Raw genomic sequence first — 21,830 nt, 5'->3', positions numbered from 1 at the left:
CCCTGTTGAGCCTCACCTCGAATATCTCCAGGGATAGCCCAGAAATCCAATCAGATCCTGGGCTGCATCAAGAGAAGTGTGGCCAGCAGGGCAAGGGAGGTGATTCTCCCCCTCTACTCAGCTCTGCTGAGACCCCACCTGCAGTACTGCCTCCAGTTCTGGAGCCCCTAGTACAAGAGGGATCTGGAGGTGCTGGAAGGTGTCCAGAGAAGGGCCACAAGGATGAGCAGAGGGCTGGAGCACCACTCCTGTGAGGACAGACTGAAAGAGTTGGGGCTGTTCAGTCTGGAGGTGCTGGAAGGTGTCCAGAGAAGGGCCACAAGGATGAGCAGAGGGCTGGAGCCCCTCTCCTATGAGGACAGACTGAAGGAGTTGGGGCTGTTCAGTCTGGAGAAGAGAAGGCTCCGAGGTGACCTAATTGTGGCCTTCCAGTATCTGCAGGGGGTACAAGAAGGCTGGGGAGGGACTTCTCAGGATCTCAGGTAGTGATAGGACTAGGGGGAATGGAATGAAGCTGGAGGTGGGGAGATTCAGGCTGGAGGTGAGAAGGAAGTTCTTCCCCATGAGAGTGGTGAAGCCCTGGAATGGGCTGTCCAGGGAGGTGGTTGGGGCCCCATCCCTGGAGGTGTTTAAGACCAGGCTGGATGAGGCTGTGGCCAGCCTGATCTAGTGTGAGGTGTCCCTGCCCATGGCAGGGGGGTTGGAACTAGATGCTCCTTGTGGTCCCTTCCAACCCTGACTGATACTATGATACTACTATGATAGTGCCCCAACCACTTCCCTGGGCAGCCTGGTCCAGTGTTCCACCATCTTCATGGTACAGAACTTGTTCCTCACATCCAACCTACATCTGCTTTTCTCTCATTTCAAACCACTGCCCCTTGTCCTATCCCTACAGAGCTTTGGAAACAGTCCCTCTGCAGATCTCACAAGACTGCATACAAAAAATACCATAATATCTGAGAACCTTCTTGCATACAAGCTTGATGTAAAATCAAACAAACCAGTATAACTGAAAAAACAAAGACAGAAAATCCCACACCTCTACTGCCTTAAAGTTTTCCTTATCTTTTTCAGTGCTTTCCAAAAACTCCCCTGGCCCCAAGGCACACATAAAATACTGGTTTAGAACTTCACTGCATTTAACCAAGAAAGATCAACATTGACCAACTACCCTATTTCATATACCCTCAAACATGAAGTGCCAAGAAAAACAGGCATGCAGCAAGGCAGAAAGCTCTCTTAATTCATCCTGTTCCCAGCACACACAAACAGGGCTCAGTTCTGAGTTATGACTGACCAGCAGCCTTAGAACCAAGATATGAAGAAGCCTGTTTTGAAAAGGAAGCTAAAATAGTTTCAGCAAGGGTGAGGAGGGGGAATGGATCCAAGGGTGAGGAGGGGAGATTCAGATTGGATGTTAGGAAGAAGTTCTTCCCCATGAGGGTGGTGAGAGACTGGCACAGGTTGCCCAGGGAGGTGGTGGAAGCCTCATCCCTGGAGGCTTTCAGGGCCAGGCTGGCTGTGGCTGTGAGCAACCTGCTGTAGTGTGAGGTGTCCCTGCCCATGGCAGGGGGGTTGGAACTGGCTGATCCTTGAGGCCCCTTCCAAGCCTGACAATTCTGTGATTCTGAGAATAGTTAAACTATCAACATAGAACAGGTCATAGTCACCATGCACCAACTCACAACACAGCCAACAGGAAATACAAATATTGGGAGGGGAAAAGCTCATGAAAGACCTAACTAAAAAACAACCACCCAACCAAAAAACCCCTCAAGAAAACACCACCCCCAAAAAAACCCAAACCCCCCAACCCTTCCCAAAACCAAACACCTCCCTCCCCTCAAAGAACCCCCAAAATCCCCTCAGACCCCCCCACAAAACCCCCACCCAGAAACCCCCCACAAAAAAACCCACCCCAAAAACCACAAAAGAAAAAACACCTAAAAACCCCCATCAAAAATAAACCACAAAAAGACCCAACAAAAAAAACCACAAACCAAAGGGAAAAAACCCAACCTCCCCACCCCACAAAAAAACCTACAACCCCCCCCAAGAAATCCACAGCACGTTTCCCAAGCAGCATTATGCAACACACACACACATCACACCAAAAAGGGTGAACTTTTAATGCACAGTAACAAAACTTACACTTTATATGGGGGGAGAAAGAGACTTCCCAACAAAGGATTCCAAGTTGCCTTTGCAACCCTGCAAGGCTCTTACAAAAACAGCCAAGACGAGACACAGAATCATAATTTCCACCTCCAGGTTTTGTTTCAGGGCAGGTTTAGGCTGGAGGTGAGGAAGAAATTCCTCCCAGAGAGATTGGCCATTGGGATGTGCTGCCCAGGAAGGTGGTGGAGTCACCATCACTGGAGGTGTTCAAAAAGGGGTTGGATGTGGCACTTGAAGCCATGGTTTAGTTAGTCATGAGGTGTTGGGTGATAGGTTGGACTGGATGATCTCTGAGGTCTTTTCCAACCTTTTTGATTCTATGTTTATCATCTAACAGTTTTAGATGGAGACTTCAGATTCAGGTGCTGTGCCAAACACCCTTCCTTGAAGCCTATAAACTGACCCAGCTTCTCAGCAAGCTACAAGGCAAAAAGTGAGAGAGCTCTCAGTAAAGTCAATAGTCAATAGATCCATAGCATGCAGCTTGGTTGGTGCAAGCCTGGATATCAATACAGGCTGGGGATGGCACCCACCTCACTCAGGCAGACAAGTTTCCCTTACAGGTCTGCTATAGAACACAACAGAAGAAACCAGGTTGGAAAAGACCTTTCAGACCATTGAGTCCAACCTATCACCCAACACATTCTAATCAACTAAACCATGGCACCAAGTGCCTCAGCCAGGCTCTTCTTAAACACCTCTAGTGATGGTGACTCCACCAACTCCCTGGGCAGCACATTCCAATGGCCAATCTCTCTTCCAACCTGGTCTATTCTATTCTATTCTGCCCCTGTACTCAGCACTGGTTAGGCCACACCTTGAGTCCTGTGTCCAGTTCTGGGACCCTCAATTTAAGAAGGGCATTGAGGCTCTTCAATATGTCCAGAGAAGGGCAACAAGGCTGGGGAGAGGCCTTGAGCACAGCCCTGTGAGAGGCTGAGGGAGCTGGGGTTGCTTAGCCTGGAGAAGAGGAGGCTCAGAGGAGACCTTCTTACTCTCTACAACTCCCTGAAGGGAGGTTGTAGCCAGGTGGGGGGTGGTCTCTTCACCCAGGCAATCAGCACGAGAACAAGAGGACACAGTCTCAAACTGTGCCAGGGGAGGTTTAGACTGGAGATGAGGAGAAAGTTCTTCCCAGAGTTCTTGGCCATTGAAATGTGCTGCCCAGGGAGGTAGGTGGTGAAGTCACTGTCCCTGGAGCTGTTCAAGAGGAGATTGGACATGGCACTTGGTGCCATGGTTTAGTAGTCATGAGGTGTTGGGTGACAGGTTGGATTTGATGATCCTTGAGGTCTTTTCCAACCTTATTGATTCTATGATTCTTGCTGGGAAGAATTTCTTCCTAACATCCAACCCCAGCCTAAACCTCCCCTAGCACAGCTTGAGGCTGTGTCCTCTTGTTCTGGTGCTGCTTGCCTGGGAGAAGAGACCAACCCCCACCTGGCTACAACCTCCCTTCAGGTAGTTGTAGAGAGCAAGAAGGTCTCCCCTGAGCCTCTTCTTCTCCAAGATAAGAAACCTTTGTAGCAAACTGTGTTAAGCAGCAATTCATTCATCCTCATCCTTCAGGGAAACACTGTATGCCACCTCCACCTCACTCAACTGCATGAGTCCAGTGGGTCTCCTTATCCTCAGTCGCAAGGACTTCAGTCACCTCAAAGAAAGGCCACAACAAGCTGTGGCATGCAGCAGGTCTGAGATAAGAAAAATCCCTGTAGGGAGTGGGATGCTGTCTGATAACCTCTCATGGCTGAGAAGCTGAAGAGGAATCCGCCTTTGGTAGCAGATCTGAGCAAGGATACTTGTCCATGAGGCACCGCTCTCTGCTATCACTGCCTGCCTTAGCACAAGCCAGCCACGAGGTTTCCGCTCCCTCAGCGGCAGGCGGTGCTCAATCTGAACCGTGGGATTTGAACTGAGACACACAGCAGGTGTGTCTGTCCCTGCCACATTTTTCCACCTTATTACTCATGGAAATTTAATTACTAAGTGGTTTTGCAAACCAGAATGTATACCTCAAGTCCAAGCAGCAATACAGAAGAGCAGATTTAGCCTGGATGTTAGGTGTAAGCTCATCACCACAAGGGTGGTGAAACACTGGAACAGGTTGCCCAAGGAAGTGGCTGGAGCCCCATCCCTGGATATACTCAAGGTCAGGCTTGACAAGGCTCTGAGCAGCATGATCTAGTGGAGGATGTCCCTGCTGATGGCAGGGGGGTTAGACTGGATGACCTTTGGAGATCCCTTCCAACCCAAACCATTCTGTGATTCTTCTGCTTTCCCCTCTTTCAGTACTCTGCCACCTCCACAGCCAGCACCCTCACTCTCTCCCAGAATAGCTTCAAGAACCACAGCTTCTGCTTGCTTCCAGAAGCAGATAGCTCTGAAGCTATACATATGTTTTGACACATGCAGTCACTTTGTCAGAATATGTGGAGAGAGCTCTAGAGGTGGTTTTGAACAGCAAGTAATAACAAGCCTTCCAGAAAGGCTCCAAAAGCACAGCGAGAAAAGAGCTGCAGCCAGAAACAATCAGAAACAAGATCTCCACAATTCACTGGACAAGAAAGGATGCTAAATATACTCAAGAGTACTGCTATGACACAGAAGGCTGAATGAAAGAGGTAGAAAGCCATGTCAGATATAGCCCTTGATCTTCCATTCTTAGAAGCATAAACATAATTAAGATGCAGTTTAACTCAAAAGTCACAGGGGACCATCTAGAATCATGGAAAAGGTTGGAAAAGACCTCAAAGATCATGAAGGCCAACCTCTCACCCAACACCATCCAATCAACTGAACCATGGCTCCAAGTGCCACATCCAATCCCCTCTTGAACACCTCCAGGGATGGGGACTCCACCACCTCCCTGGGCAGCACATTCCAATGATCAATTACTCTTTCTGGGAAGAACTTTCTCCTCACCTCCAGCCTAAACTTCCCCTGGCACAGCTTGAGACTGTGTCCTCTTGTTCTGGTGCTGGGTGCCTGGGAGAAGAGACCAACCCCCACCTGGCTACAACCTCCCTTCAGGTAGTTGTAGAGAGCAAGGAGGTCTCTCCTGCACCTCCTCCAGGCTAAGCAACCCCAGCTCCCTTAGCCTCTCCTCACAGGGCTGTGCTCCAGACCCCTCCCCAGCCTTGCTGCCCTTCTCTGGACACATTCAAGTGTCTCAATGTCCTTCGTAAATTGAGGAGCCCAGAACTGGACACAGTACTCAAGGTGTGGCCTAACCAGTGCTGAGTACAGGGGCAAATACTGCTCTTCATCAGAGCTCAATGCACACTTTTAGCTTTAGGGTAACTGAGTCCTGGGAAGGGTTTGAGATGCTTCCAAAGAAGAAGTATTTGTAGAGAGCAATAAGGTCTCCCCTGAGCCTCCTCCAGGCTAAACAATCCCAGCTCCCTCAACCTCTCCTCACAGGACTACAGAAACAAAGATTCTCTGTAGTTACCTCACTTGGTTTAGCTGGGACAGAAATATTCATGTGTTGCTAATTTCTCCTTTTCTTCTGTTTTGCTGGGTTGGTTGGGGTTTGGTTGGTTTTGTTTGGTTTGTTTCTGGGTTGGTTGGTTTGTTAGTTTTAGCTTTTTGTTTATTTGGTTGGTTTTTAATAGGAAATAAACTCCAAAGCACTCTATGAAAATAAATAAAAGCTGTTGGTTTTTGTTTTTTAATCCTTTTGCTCTGTTATACAACCCAGAATAAAAAGCTGAGGCAGATTAAGGTTTAGACCAGGTCTCAGGAAGAGGTTCTTCAGTAGGTGGGTGGTGAGACACTGGAACAGGCTGCCCAGGGAGGTTGTGGCTGCCTCCTCCCTGGGAGTGTTCAAGACCAGGTCAGATGAGGCCTCATTAATGTGTAAAGGGTGAGTGCCAAGAGGATGGAGCCAGGCTCTGCTCAGGGATGTCCAATGATAGGACAAGGGGCAGTGGGGGCAAGCTGGAGCCCAGCCACATAAAGAGAAACTTCATCACTGTGAGGGTGCCAGTGCCCTGGAGCAGGCTGCCCAGAGAGGTTGTGTTTCTCCTTCTCTGGAGACATTCCAAACCCACCTGGATGCATTCCTGTGTGAGCTGCTCTGGCAGGGGTTTGGACTGGATGATGTTTTAAGGTCCCTTCCCACCCCAAACACTCTGAGATTTTGTCTGTATCCTGGGTCTTACCTACTCAACACAACTTAATAGGCATTAGTAAAATACAATTACAGCACTCTGCACTGTGCCCAAAAAGCAAATTATTTCTAAGAAATCACATTTGCTTTCAGCAAAAATAGAAGCAGACACATAGAAAACTTCAGAAGAGCAACCAAACTGAGGGAGAAGACAGATCTTTATATATTATCACAGAATCAACCAGGTTGGAAAAGACCTCAGAGATCATCAAGCCCAACCTACTACCTAATACCTCCTGACAACTAAACCATGGCTCCAAGTGCCACATCCAAGCCTTTCTTGAACACCTCCAAGGATGGGGACTCCACCACCTCCCTGGGCAGCACATCCCAGTGGCCAATTACTCTTTCTGGGAAGAACTTTCTCCTCACCTCCAGCCTCCACATATACTGACTAGAAGTTTCCCTGTTGATTACATGGGACAACTAATGTTGGCCTCAACTCCTTCCTAATTAGAAAGGCACATCAAAGTGTTTTGCAATTAGCTGTAGAACAAGTGCTTTTGCTGCTACTTAAAGCAGAAGCTGGCTTTTGAGTAGAACCTCAGTCCAAGTATCTGCAAACCACATACAATGCCTCCTCCAAGGCAGTTCTCTTTTATTTAGATATCTGAATGCTTGCCACTTGACATAAAGCGAGCAAAGCAGATCGATTTACAGTCCAATAAAAACCTGGATGCTGCCCTCAGTTTAAACCACAGCCTAGCAGCATATAAAAATCACATCCTTTTATTTATGGACTGAAATAGCTGTGATAATTCAAGCTAAACTCCAATTCAAGCTAAGTTCCAATTGAAGGAACATCTAAGGCTAGAATCTGGCCTGATCGTCTAAGCCTCAAATCATTTCTTTGCCTTTGTTCTCTGAAGGTGTTTCAAAAGTGATAAAGGTGTCCAGTTCTGGGCCCCTCTACTCAAGAGAGATGTTGAGGTACTGGAACATGTCCAGAGAAGGGCAATGAAACTGGTGAGGGGTCTGGAGCACAGCCCTGTGAGGAGAAGCTGAGGGAGCTGGGGTTGCTTAGCCTGGAAAAGAGGAGGCTCAGGGGAGACCTTCTTGCTCTCTACAACTCCCTGAAGGGAGGTTGCAGGTGGGGGTTGGTCTCTTCTCCCAGGTACCCAGCACAAGAGGACACAGTCTCAAGCTGTGCCAGGGGAGGTTTAGGCTGGATGTTAAGAAGAAATTCTTCCCAGCAAGAGAGATTGGCCATTGGAATGTGCTGCCCAGGGAGGTGGTGGAGTCCCCATCCCTGGAGATCTTCAAGAAAAGCCTGGATGAGGCACTTAGTGCCATGGTCTGTTTGATTGGGTAGAGCTGGGTGATAGGTTGGACTGGATGATCTTGGAGGTCTTCCAACCTGGTTGATTCTGTGAAGGTGTTTTAATAGTGAGGTCACTCAGTGATCAAAGGACCAAATGTACAGAGCAAGACCTGTATGTCAGTAACACAGAATTTATCTCCTCCTCCACATGGATTTGGCCATTGGAATGTGCTGCCCAGGGAGGTGGTGGAGTCACCATCCCTGGAGGTGTTCAAGAGGGGCACTTGGAGCCATGGTTTAGTTAGTCAGGAGGTGCTGGGTGATAGGTTGGACTTGATGATCTCTGAGGTCTTTTCCAACCTTATTGATTCCATGATTCTATTTTCCAACTGCTGGGCTGTGCTGGGCTATGAAGTGAATTAATAATGTGCATTTATTGGATGAAGCTCTACCTGCACTGTGGCCAGGGCAGGTACTGATCTTGCAAAATCACTGACAGAAGACATTGCCCTGTAGGGGTAACTGGTTTAGGTTTTTTGGCCTCAGTTTCTCAGGAGGAAGTAGAAAACAAAATACAGCCTTGAAAGAACCATTCAAATGAAAATGTTGTGTACTGTAAGCACCCTAAAATATAAAAGAACAAACACTGGGACACTGCAGCAGAACTGAAGTGAATGCAAAATGCTGTTTTTCTTGACACAGAGGTCTACATTTGGGGTGTTTAGTGTAGCAGGCAAGATGATGCTTTTTTTTGAGGCCTGACTTGGTTAGTTTCACTAAAATGAAACAAATGCACCAGGAGTGGTAGTGCTGTAGATCTTCTGAGTATGGGACAAGAGGCTTCACTCATCCTGTCCAGGCTAACCCCAGTCTCCTCACACAGGCTTCAGAGCATACAGAACCACGGTGGTTAGGACTCCAACACTATTTCTTTCTACATCAGAAGGCTCATACTGACCAGGCTACCTTTGGCATGTTTGAAACCACAGAGATCCATACACTGAACTCCTGAAAGGAGTTCATACATTTCATTTTCTTCTCATGACTTCACTCCTCTTGTTGGGAGCAAGGAAGGGCTAGCCACCAATCTGTGCAACCCTCTCAACAGCATCTCCATTCCCCAAGCCTTTGGCCAGAAGTCTGGAGTTACAAGATTAGAATCCTGGTGACCAAAATGAGCTCAGCTCAGGAGGGAAATCCCCCAGTTCAACCTGAACACTTCTTTTATGGTCAGTAAGCAAAACCCCATCACATATTACTCAAGAAAACTGATGCTCAGTCAGGCTTGTCTTCAGGTCCTTTGAAGAGCTACTTCTGAAGACAGTGGTGGTTTTACTTCAGAGCATTGCATTAGCTGCTCCAAGGCCTCCTGAACAGACTTTGCTACTTGCCACGGAAAGCATTTTCTGAGGGTGAAAAATGCAAACAAACCAAACCCTCTCCATCAATGGCAGACAGAAATAGCTAATAAGGAAACCAGTTTCTAGTTATTTTTGCTTCAGTGACAATAAATTTTCTCATACTTTAAAACCAAGGAAGAACAGATGGGAAAAGAATTGCTGACTTCCAAGACAAACAAGGAAAGGTTCCTCCCAGAAAACCTACATTTTCCTTTGAACTCTCCAGATGTTTTAACAATATCATCAGGGGAAAAAAAATCATGTAGATGTGAAAGCAAATCAATGGATCACTGTTTAATACAGATACAAAACAAACGAGTCCTTCCCTTGCATTCTCTGAAGGGCCAAGAGTTCAACTCCCTTAAATCAGAGCACCTCAAGTACTGTGTCCAGGTCTGGGCCCCTCAGTTTAGGAAGGATGTTGACTTGCTGGAACGAGTCCAGAGAAGGGCAACAAGGTTGGTGAGGGGCTTGGAGCACAAGCCCTATGAGGAGAGACTGAGGGAGCTGAGGTTGCTTAGCCTGGAGAGGAGGAGACTCAGGGGTAACCTTATTGCTCTCTACAACTACCTGAAGGGGGGTTGTAGTTAAGCAGAGGTTGGTCTCTTCTCCCAGGCACCCAGCACCAGAACAAGAGGACACAGTCTCAGGCTACACCAGGGGAGGTTTAGGCTGGAGGTTAGAAGTTTTACACAGAGTGATTGCCCATTGGAGTGGGCTGCCCGAGGAGGTGGTGGGGTCACCGTCCCTGGGGGTGTTCAGGGCCAGGCTTGACAGGATGCTTGGTGCCATGGTTTAGTTGATTAGGTGGTGTTGGATGATAGGTTGGACGTGATGATCTTGAAGGTCTCTTCCAACCTGGTTTATTCTATTCTATTCTATTTCTGCCCTTCTACAGCAGAACCTGCTCCATGACAAATGAAAAACCACAAGTGCAGCCTTCACAGCAGGAGTTTAATGAACAAAAGTATCAGAATAATGCACTTTGCATGAGCTTTGATGAACTTCAGTTTCAGTTATTAGATGTCAGCACAGTTCCTGGCTTAAAGCCTCACCAATGACAGAAGTGAGGTGCCACCTGGAATATTGCATCCAGGTCTGGGCTCCCCAGGTCAAGAAGGACAGGTATCTGCTGGAGAGAGTCCAAGGGAGGGCTCCAAGGATGCTGAAGGGACTGCAGCACTGCCTGGGGAGGATAGGCTGAGAGCCCCGGGGCTGTTTAGTCTGGAAAAGAGAAGACTGAGAGGGGATCTGATCAATGTCTACAAATATCTGAGGGCTGGGGGTCAGGAAGGAAGGGACAGGCTCTGCTCACTTGTGCCCCAGGAGAGGACAAGGGGCAATGGATGGAGACTGCAGCACAGGAGGTTCCAATGCAACATGGGAAAGAACTTCTTTACTGTAAGGGTCACAGAGCACTGGAACAGGGTGCCCAGAGAGGTTGTGGAGTCTCCTTCTCAGTAGACTTTCAAGACCCATCTGGATGTGTTCCTGTGTGACCTGTGCTGGATTCTCTGGTCCTGCTCTGGCAGGGGGGTTGGACTGGAAGCTCTCCAGAGCTCCCTTCCAACCCCTAACATCCTGTGAACTTCAGTGGTAGGAAGGCAGAACCATGATGGGAAGTGTGGAAAGTCAGGACCCTTCCAAGAAAACTTTCACTTCAGACTGCCTTAACAGAAGGAAGGAACTACAACCATGTCACTCCACACCACGGCATCACTCCACACACTCTTAATTGCAGCTTCTATCAATGCTGACAGGAATTTTCCACCATTCCAAGGTAAGAATATAAGAGTTCTAACATTTGTGCTCTTGGTTTGCATAACATGGATGTTAGGAAGAAATTCTTCCCAGAAAGAGAGCTTGGGCCTTGGAATGTGCTGTCCAGGGAGGTGGTGGAGTCCCCATCACTGGAGGTGTTCTAAGAGGAGCCTGGATGAGGCACTTGGTGCCATGGTTTAGTTGATGAGATGGTGTTGGGTGCTAGGTTGGACTGGATGATCTCAAAGGTCTTTTCCAACCTGATTAATTCTATTTTATTGTAATAGAACTACCTACAGTGAAAAACTGAGATGGAAATAAAGGCTGAGAACTCCTCAAAGATGAATTGGGCAAAACAGCTTTAGTTGCCTCTCTAACCTCCAGCCACTGATGAATCTAAACATTCTGCCTTGAATATTATGGTAAGTGGCTAGGAAAAAAAGAAATGAATTAAAAAGGCTACAACATCAGAAGAAAAAAAAACAAAACTCCACTCTTAAAGCTGCTTATTCTGTTTCATAAAAGAAATTCTAAAGAAGAGTATGGTCTGAACTGTAAGGAAATATAAATGTGCTCAGAAGCTCAACACAAAGACATAGGAAAAACAGATGGGAACAGCTGCATGCAATACACACACTAGAGAAAAAACACTGGGGGGAAAAAAAAAGGAACAAAATGTAACAGCTCAAAGGGATTCAAGAGTGAAGATCTGAACTGCTGCAAAATCAGCCAGAGGGCAAAAGATGCCCGGTGAACCACGAGAGTCGCATTTCACGGGTCACAGTGGCTCTGCTACAACCAGGTATTTACATCCCAAATACTGCAGCTGAGAACATCCCTTTGGTTACACTATTAACTTGTCCATTCATGAAATGGTCAGCATTGCTTGCTACAGCACCCAAGGTTAACATTCTCAGCCAACAGCAAGCAAGCAGCAGCTTTCAACTCACACAGCACACTTATCTATCCATAGGCAAAAAACCCCAACCCCAACCCTGACTTCTGCTTTGAATCTCGTTCCAGGCTTGCAGCAATGATGGCTCCAAAACCAGTTCTGCAGTGAAGTAGCACCTGATTATCCAGGGCTAAGGAACTGGAAATGGTAGTAGTGTGACTTCAACAGGCCACTGTTTACACCAAGCTCATGCCACGAGCAGCCAACACACCACGGCTGCTCAAGGCAATCTGTTGACTTTTGAGGGTGGAATCAAACCAAATGTTGGCCACCTGATAGCCAATCTCAGGAGTGAAATGTATCCATTAGTGAAATACACTGATTCACAGAATGGTTTGGGTTGAGAGGAACCTCCAAATTTCACCCAGTCTAGCCCCTCTGCAGTCAGCAGGGACATCCTCCAGTAGATCAGGTTGCTCAGAGCCTTGTAGAGCCTGACCTAGAGTACCTCCAGGGATGGGATCTCAACCACCTCCCTGGGCAACCTGTTCCCATGTTCCACCACCTTCATGGTAAAGAATTTGTTCCTGACATCCAATCTAAACCTCATCTTCTCTAATGTCAAGCCACCTAATTTAAAACATCTGAGAGGAGGTACCTAAATTCACACCCCAAACACCACAGCATCTGAGCACCTGAAACATCTTGCAGTGACTAATTATTCTAACAACAAGAACAATCAGATTCATTCATTTCAGTTACATTCTGACCTACAAATTCTGTCATCATCAGGAAGAAGGACCAGCTTCAGGTGCTGATCTCACCATAATGAATAAGATGGAAGTGAAAGAGTGGCCTGAGCCCACTGGCACAGCAGTCCTGGACAGGCAGTCAGCTCCAAACAGGCTGCAGCCAAGGTTGTAGCACAGTTTGGCACAGGTGGCAGTTTCCAGAAGATGAGAGAATTAGAGGAACTGAGGTAATTGTGATGAAGTGAAGTTCCAGGAGAAAAATGAGACAGGTTATGTTCAGGAAATAAAAGGAGGTTATGCTAGATCTTTTCCATAGTAGATGCCAATGTAGACCCCTAATGATACACACAAAGAAAAGCCCCATAATTGATAGAACCACCATACAGCCCAAGGAAGCTAAAAACTGACTGGAAAGGTCAAAATTCACCTTTGTTATTTCTTTTTCCCCTCCAGTAGCTTTAGAAGCAAGCATGTTAATTTAAGCTGCATTTGTAGGGGAGTAGAGCCTAGAGGCCTCTAAAATCAGGACAACATCAGGCAATAAATCCTCAACAACGACATTTCACCCATCCTAACAAACCAAATATGAAGGTCACACCAAAGACCAAACATCCTCTGGTACTGCGGTAGTAGGGACACTACTGAAAGAGTGATTTCAAATCACAGCAGGTCAGCAAGCACTGGGAATGGTTTCTGCTAAATTGTAATGCTCATCTACAGTTATTTCTCACTTGTTCTTCCTCTCCTGCCATATGCTTAATTAATTTCTTCCTGGCTTCACAATTTGGGGGGAGGATAATGAGGCTAGCAAAGAACAAGCAGCAGTGAGCATCTGAGGCTCTTGGTACCACCAGCTGGCATGATAAACACACACCCCCAGAAAAGGCCATAAAGGTGGTGAGACACTGAAGCAGGTTGCCCAGGGAGGTGGTGGAAGCCTCATAGAATCATAGAATTGTCAGGGTTGGAAGGAACCTCAAGGATCAGCCAGTTCCAACCCCCCTGCCATGGCCAGGGACACCTCACACTACAGCAGGTTGCTCACAGCCAGCCTGGCTGCAAAAACCTCCAGGGATGAGGCTGCCACCACCTCCCTGGGCAACCTGTGCCAGTCTCTCACCACCCTCATGGGGAACAACTTCTTCCTAACATCCAATCTCAATCTACCCATTTTTAGTTTTGCTCCATTCCCCCCAGTCCTATCACTCCCTGACACCCTCAAAAGTTCCTCCCCAGCTTTCTTGGAGCCCCCTTCAGATACTAGAAGGCCACAATTAGGCCTCCTCAGAGCCTTCTCTTCTCCAGACTCATCCCTGGAAGTTTGTAAGGCCAGGCTGGATGTAGCTCTGGATAACCTGCTGTAGTGTGCGGTGTCCCTGCCCATGGCAGGGGGGTTGGAACTGGCTGATCCTCAAGGTCCCTTCCAACCCTGGCAACTGTGTGATTCCAAACAGAACAGGATCCCTCACCAGAAGACATCAGCACTGGCCCAGTCCAAGCTTTCTGCAGTGAACAACAGAAGTATTTTACAATCAGTGCTCTTTTCCTTTACTGCAATTTCAAGCCTTGCAAAACACAGCCTTTTGCTTTGCCTCCATGCCAAAAAGCCATGTCTAAACCAAAACATTGCAGTGTGCACATAATTACAAAGGAAGCACTGACAGCACTGCCTGACATTTTCCTTTAAGTTGCCATCTACAGGTGACCTACAAGGCTCCAGGGACAATTAGAAAACAAAACCAGACAATTCACTACGGGAGAGCTTCCAACACAGCCTTCGGAGTTAAAACCACCGAGGAGGAGTTCAAGAAACAGGAACTGTGTGGAAGAGCCTTCTGGAAACCTCACTTCAGTGTTGTGTACTTCATGAATCAGATTATTTGCTTTTCAAAAAAATCAAGTGGTTTATTTAAACTGAATAAAGAAAATTTGAAAGTCCACCCTCTGATAAGGGCCATGAAGCTGGAATATCTTAGAGAACAGACCTCTAGGAAAGGCCACCTCAAGTAATTATCCTGAAATGCAGAAAGTCCACAGGAGAGAATAATGGTCCAAGTTCTGAGTTCTGCTTGGGTGTTGGTTCAAATCACCTTAGCAGAGTAAAATAGAATAGAATTAACTAAGTTGGAAAAGACCTTTGAGATCATCAAGTCCAACCTATCACCCAACACCATCTAATCAACTCAACCATGCCACCAAGTGCCTCATCCAGGCTCTTCCTGAACACCTCCAGTGATGGTGACTCCACCACCTCCCTGGGCAGCACATTCCAATGGCCAATCTCTCTTGCTGGGAAGAATTTCTTCCTGACCTCCAACCTAAACCTCCCCTGGCACAGCCTGAGACTGTATCCTCTTGTTCTGGTGCTGGTTGCCTGGGAGAAGAGACCAATCCCCACCTGGCTGCAACCTCCCTTCAGGTAGTTGGAGACAGCAAGAAGGTCTCCCCTGAGCCTCCTCTTCTCCAGGCTAAGCAACCCCAGCTCCCTCAGCCTCTCCTCACAGGGCTGTGCTCCAGACCCCTCCCCAGCTTTGCTGCCCTTCTCTGGACACCTTTCAGCATCTCAAAATCTTTCCTAAACTGAGGGTCCCAGAACTGGAGACAGGACTCAAGGTGTGGCCTAACCAGTGCTGAGCACAGGGCAGAATGATTTCCCTGCTCCTGCTGGCTACAGTGTTCCCAATACAGGCCAGGATGCCTTGTGATTTCATTACAAGAACAACAAAAGGGGGATTTCCTGATCCAGTGTTTAGAAGAAGAAAAGAAAAAAGACACTGCAAAGCAACTCTGTTTGTTCCACACCTCCTTACAGCAGGAGAAAAAGAAAAGCACACACCCAATACTTAAGCAAGTGCAATTACACTAATAGGCATAATTACCATCTCCCCATAAAGACTTCCTTAAACTGGGAGCTACTAAGCATGGCAGGGTTACTTCTGGAATGTTTCTCCTCTTAAGCACACACAGCAGAGTGCAAGAGAGGACAGACTTTGGAATTAAACAGACCAAATATTTATGTCTTGCTCTCAATTGTTTCAACAACTATCTTGGATTTGAAGAGCCTACACAAGATTAGGGTGGAAGCAAGCTTGACATTTCTCCCACTGGTCAGTTTTACCCTTTCAGATCTGGAATTAGTTGTTTTAAACCACTATTTAAATGCTTTCTTGTGAAAGGACCAAGAATGAAGCTCAAATTTCATGCATAATGCTGCCTACTTTGTCTTCTGCTCAGGGGTTTTTATACTACAAAACCAAGCCAGGGCTGAAGATTTGACTTCTGAAATCCTGATGAGACTTTGAGAATGTGACTGCTATGAAATTCATTGTCTCCAAGATTTCAAAGACAAATCAATGTCCAGTGACAACTGATTAATAAGGAAAGCAAAGGGGCTAGCACAAGACTTCAGTTTCTGAAGTACAGAAACACTACTACATCAAACAATATAACTCAGATGAAGCATAAACAGAGTTCATGAGATAAACATTGAAATGTTTATGGTGGCTAAGTATCACTGAGTAATCTCCCCAGATACTCTATAGGAGGCTCTAGCCTATTCAACAACTTATACACACCCAAATTCAAAAGCCCTCTCTCCAGCTCCACTGGCACAATGGTAGTGGAGGAAGCCACCACACAGCACTCTGGGCAGCCCCATCCTGTCCAGAGCAATGCCAGTAACTTGGTAGCCTGGGGAACAGACATTTGATGGAATACACTCAGGCTTTATGCACAAGAAAGCTGGGGAGGGGTTTGGAGCACAGCCCTGTGAGGAGAGGCTGAGGGAGCTGGGGTTGATTAGCCTGGAGGAGGCTCAGGGGAGACCTCCTTGCTCTTTACAACTACCTGAGGGGAGGAAGGTTGTAGCCAGGAGGGGGTTGGTCTCTTCTCCCAGGCAACCAGCACCAGAACAAGAGGACAGTGTCTCAAGCAGTGCCAGGGGAAGTTTAGGGGCCATTTCACACACTTCCTCCAGTTCTACTACATGTATTAAGCTTTAAGTGACTTGCTTTCTGCAAGAATGAAAACTTAGAAGTACAAATGATCCCCCAACTCTGGAATAATATGGAGATAGTTCCCCCCCCCCCTACTTCCTCCTCCTGTCTTTTTCCTATAGGTAGCAGAAAAAAAGGCAAAATTTATTGAAGACCAAACAGTTTTGTAGCAAAGAGTGAATTAAGGACTTGGATACCAGATTCCAAAAGAACCTGCAATCAAGTTCCAAAATAAAACAAACAAACCAACCAACCCTCAAACTTAACAACTCTAACTCACTTTGGAATCAGAAGATTACCATAAGTGACCCACAAGGATTTTGCACCAATTAGCCCTTGATTTCTAGGTCTGCTAACTGTGTGATTATGTAACAGGCCACACATCCCTAATGACTGCACCAGATATCCATTGTATGGATGACAAAACATCCCAAGCAGCATCTAGCCAGCCAAATGGCAAAAGATAAAGGTAGACAGCAACAAAAGGACAGCTGGCTGTTATTAAACACTTCATAATAACAGTATCTTAACCACTGAGTCACATATATATATGTATGTTACACACAAATGTACTCAACCTTAATCATAGTGTGCTATCACACAAAAGGGGCTTTGGGGGTAGGAAATGAAATGCCCCAGCAGGAGGGATGACAATTTGGGTCATCATTAAAGCCTAAATGAACTGTTCTGCATGGAATTCTTCTGCACCAGCTCGAGTTTCCCCATTCTCTGTAGTCCATAGGGAATTCACTGTTTACATTTGGTCTTCCCTGCAACCATACAAACTAGAAAGGTTTGTTTAAATTAAAGCTTGGATTTTGTAGCACAGTTCTGTGGCCACAAAAGTGCAGGATGCAGAGGATCCTGCTGCCTCATTGTGTGCAAGGCAAGATTCCAGCTTGACTTTTGGATCCCTGTCGTACTCAAGTGCAAAAGCAGCTCAATTTTTCCTTCTTTATTTAAATGAAAACCCACATTCAAATTCCTTCCCTTATCTCAGACCTGCAAAGCACACTTGAGATCACACTAGATGCACACCAAACCTTTTCACTTTTATTGTGCAAGCTATACAGATCTCACCTGCTTGCATCTCAGACATGTTCCCTCTAAACATCCTAAATTTACCAGCCTAGAAGAGGAAGATGCATATTTTCACCTGAGATCATGCAAAAGATGTTTGCATCACCAGAGAGCTTAAAGAGCTACACCAATATACTTCTGATGAGCAGCACTCAAAACCAAAAGAAACTTACCTACTACCATGAGAGTGAATTCAAATCCTCTCTTCACAGACTTCCTGTAAACTTGATTGGGAAGATTTGCAAACCCCACATATCCTTCAAGGTTCTTCTGTTGCTAAAGCAAGAGAGATTCAGGAAAAGGGTTAAAAGAAAAGCTTATCTTGCTTGCATTTTGTTTTTGTAGTTAACCATCACTTCATTTTTGCACTTGTGCTATGGAATCATGGAATGGTTTGGTTTGGAAGGGAGCTCCGGAGCTCATCCTGTCCAACCCCCTCTGCAGTCAGCAGAGGCATCCTCAACTAGATCAGATTGCTCAGAGTCCTATAGAGCCTCATCTTGAGTATCTCCAAGGCTGGGGCCCCAACTACCTCCCTGGGCAACCTGCTCCAGTGTTCCACTACCCTCATGGTAAAGAATTTGTTCCTAACATCCAATCTACATCTGCTCTTCTCTAGTCTGAAATCATTTCCTCTCATCCTGTCCCTTCAGGCCTTTGCAAACAGTCTCTCTCCATCCTTCCTATAGCCCCCCTCAGGTACTGGCAGGCTGCTATTAGGTCTTCCCAGAGCCTTCACCTCCGCCCCCAGCTCCTCCAGCCTATCCTTGTAGTAGAGGTGCTGCAGACCCCCTAAACATTTTCATGGCCTTCCTCTGGAGCTTGGTGAGGCTCTCAGCAACTTAATCTGAGAGGTGGTGGAGTCACCATCCCTGGAGGTGTTCAAGAGGGGACTGGACGTGGCACTTGGTGCCGTGGTCTAGTCATGAGGTCTGTGGTGACAGGTTGGACTCGATGATCTTTGAGGTCTCTTCCAGCCTTGGTGATACTGTGATCTAGTGGGGGATGTCCCTGCTTGGTGCATGGGGGTTGGACTGGATGACCTTTGGAGGTCCCTTCCAGTACTTCTGTATATGGGATGGCATACAATTCATTCATGTTTGGGGTGTGGTTTGCTCATGCTTATTTGGATTTGTTTTTCTGAGACTGTCAGAATAAACTTATTACAGCAATAACTCCTACAATTTACATTGATTCTTTATTTCATTAAATCAATCACTTGCACTGAGGGCAAGAAAAATTAGCTCCCTGGCAATCCAACAGCACCAGTCAATGAATTGATTCACTGCTTCAGGTCACAGAACTCCACTTGGCTAACAGCTATCCTCAAACAATACTACACCACTACAAAGATATATTATACTGGTACACTCATCACATTTAAGTCTGAACAGTCCAAACACAGCAGGGCTGCTTTGAGAAAGAGATGTAATGATACTGCAAGTCAGTATTAGCTCTCATTTAGTGCTAACACACTGCATCAGCTCTCCCTCAAGTTTAAAACCCAGCATTATCTTTGAAGCCCTTAACTCACACAAGATAAGAGAGGAACATCTAATGACAGCCAGCTAAAGCCAAGTGTTACAGTTTCAAGTTCAAATACTCACAATGCCACAAATGTTATTATTTCTCCCAGTGTTGGAATGTTTGCCTCCTGTCATCAAGCAAAGGGACCAGGCAGAAAGGGACCTGGGGGTACTGGCTGATAATAGGCTGAACATGAGCCAGCCATGTGCCCAGGTGGCCAAGAAAGCCAATGGCATCCTGGCCTGCATCAGGAACACTGTGGCCAGCAGGAGAAGGGAAGTCATTGTGCCCCTCAGTTTAGGAAAGATGTTGAGTTGCTGGAACATGTCCAGAGAAGGGCAACAAAGCTGGGGTGGGGTCTGGAGCACAGCCCTGTGAGGAGAGGCTGAGGGAGCTGGGGTTGCTTAGCCTGGAGAAGAGGAGGCTCAGGGGAGACCTTCTCGCTCTCTGCAACTCCCTGAAGGGAGGTTGTAGCCAGGAGGGGGTTGGTCTCTTCTCCCAGTCAAGCAGCACCAGAACAAGAGGACACAGTCTCAAGCTGTGCCAGGGGAAGCTTAGGCTGGAGGGGAGGAAAAATATTCTTCCCAGAGAGAGAGATTGGCCATTGGAATGTGCTGCCCAGGGAGGTGGTGGAGTCACCATCACTGGGGTTGTTTAAGAAGAGCCTGGATGAGGCACTTGGTGGCATGGTTGAGTTGATTAGATGGTGTTGGGTGATAGGTTGGACTTGATGATCTCCATGGTCTTTTCCAACCTGGTTAATTCTATTCTATTCTAAGTTTTTTATTGTTTTTTAAGGTATTTTTTGGTTTGCAGCAATAGCCTCATCTGAAAAGTTTCTAAAGGGTTTGAAAAAGATTAAAGAAAAACCAAACACACACACACATCAGCCAGGAATTTAACAATCCCAGCACCGTTTTACTCTTCCAATCTATTCCTGCAATTCCATGTGAGGAGTATCAGCTATCACAATGAGCCTGCAATGCCAGGGTGATGGTGAGGGGCTGGGAAACTGCAGCTGTACACCCAACACCCTTACTGACCTGCACCCCAAACCACCTTCCTGCCTTCACTCCAACACTTCTGCATCGTTACATCCTTCCTCCCTACACCTCAACACCCTTGCATCCCTATACACCAACACCCATGTTTCCCTTCACCCCAACATCCCTGCACCCTGACACCCCTGTATTCCTACATCTCAATACCTCTGCACTCCCAACACCTCTGCATCCCTACAGCCATGCCCCCCTACCTCTCTGCACCCTGAACACCTTGCACCCCAACACCTCTGCACCCCTACAGCCATGCCCCCTGACCTCTCTGCACCCTGAACCCCTTGCACCCCAACACCTCTGCATCCCTACAGCCATGCCCCCTGACCTCTCTGCACCCTGAACCCCTTGCACCCCAACACCTCTGCATCCCTACAGCCATGCCCCCTGACCTCTCTGCACCCTGGCACCCTGCAGACACCCCTGCACAGTAGTTTCAGAAATATTACCTGACATGCAAGCTGAGTGCTCTCAAACAGCTCCTTAACAGTGCAGGTCCTTAATATCTACTAAGGCTAAGCAATTGCTATTCATCTTCCCAAGTGTAGAACATCTCATCAGTCAGACACTCCTTACAGTTCTACTTGTCAACCACCTGCATCTTTTAGTGCCTACACACCTTTCAAAGTATGCCATGCTTCCCAGAAACAGCTCTCTCCCACATTACACCCAGGTAATACTTCTGGATTAAAGGGATGAGGAGTTTTACATGGAATTCTTGGTTTAAATCTTTTTTTCTCTGCCCTTCCCCTTCACAAGTAGTAGTAAAACTGCCCTGGACGTGCAGCTAAGAACTTGGAGACGGCTGAGTCTGAAATGCTGAACAAGAACAGAGGACAACTTTTGGGTTGTTGGCTCTGTTAAGTGGCTCTATAGCACAGGCAGCCACAATTTTAGATAATGAAAGAGAAATGTTCCTAAGCAGAGAGCTTTGTGAAGTGTTACACTTGGCACTAATGCTGTATTTCGTGTGGACAGGAAAGAGCCTTTTACAAAACCTGGTCATGTGCTAGAGTCAGACCTCTGGTATATCAAAGCCAATTAAAACTGAACCTTTCACCACACTGATTTTTAAATGGCTGCATTTGCTCACAGCTTGCTGCTTCCACAGACCAAAGCAAACTAGATTTGGCCCTTCAATTCCTGCAACAGCTCTAGAAGAAGTTACTCATTACTTATTTGGTTGAAGCATTGACTTCCACTGTACTTGTCACTGTGCCAGGTGAGATATCCTGTTTCTAATACTTACAATAACTTCCCTTTAACTTTTTAATCCCTTCCTGATTCTTAACCAGTTGCTACTTAAGCTCAGTTTCAGTTCACCTACTAAAAGCCAAATGCTTCTACTTCCACACTAGCTTTGATGCATCTGTGTTCAAGTAATACTTACAGCTACTTTGTGAACAACACGTTCCCATCATTTCCAGGGGTGAAGGTGTTGATAGAACACATCCAGAAGCAGACCAGCAAAACAGTGAATTGCAGCAAGGAGTCCACACAGGTGCAGCAGCAATCCAGAAAGGCAAATGGGTTGCATGGAGAGAGAGGAAAAGCAAAAGAAAACGTTACTTACATTTGACCAAAGGTACTCACAACACATTCCATCCAGGACCCTCAGCACACAGTGGTTTATGTCACCTTAGTTTGCTTTATACAGATGACAGCTTCATTTTACAGTAATACTCTCCATGGCCACCTTGCCATTTAATGATCAGTGCAGGCAGCTATTCCCCAGTTCTTTTTCAGTCC

General features: G+C 46.7%; 1 protein-coding gene across 1 annotated transcript in view; it reads right to left on the bottom strand.

Annotated features, from left to right (window-relative positions):
• Positions 1 to 21,490, bottom strand: part of SEPTIN7 (septin 7) — an 85,863-nt gene extending 64,373 nt beyond the window's left edge. Inside the window, exons 1-2 of the mRNA XM_054177088.1 lie at positions 21,472 to 21,490; positions 17,673 to 17,775 (exon numbers count right to left, since the gene is read on the bottom strand). Coding sequence (XP_054033063.1) covers positions 17,673 to 17,682 — 10 coding nt within the window. The 5' untranslated portion in view covers positions 17,683 to 17,775; positions 21,472 to 21,490. The remainder of the gene's footprint in view (positions 1 to 17,672; positions 17,776 to 21,471) is intronic.
• Positions 21,491 to 21,830: the final 340 nt, after the last annotated feature.

This window comes from Dryobates pubescens, chromosome 38, assembly GCF_014839835.1.
Source record: "Dryobates pubescens isolate bDryPub1 chromosome 38, bDryPub1.pri, whole genome shotgun sequence".
NCBI classification, from domain to species: domain Eukaryota; kingdom Metazoa; phylum Chordata; class Aves; order Piciformes; family Picidae; genus Dryobates; species Dryobates pubescens.
The sequence above is the reverse complement of the archived record's forward strand: the minus strand, read 5'-3'. Positions and strand labels throughout refer to the sequence as shown.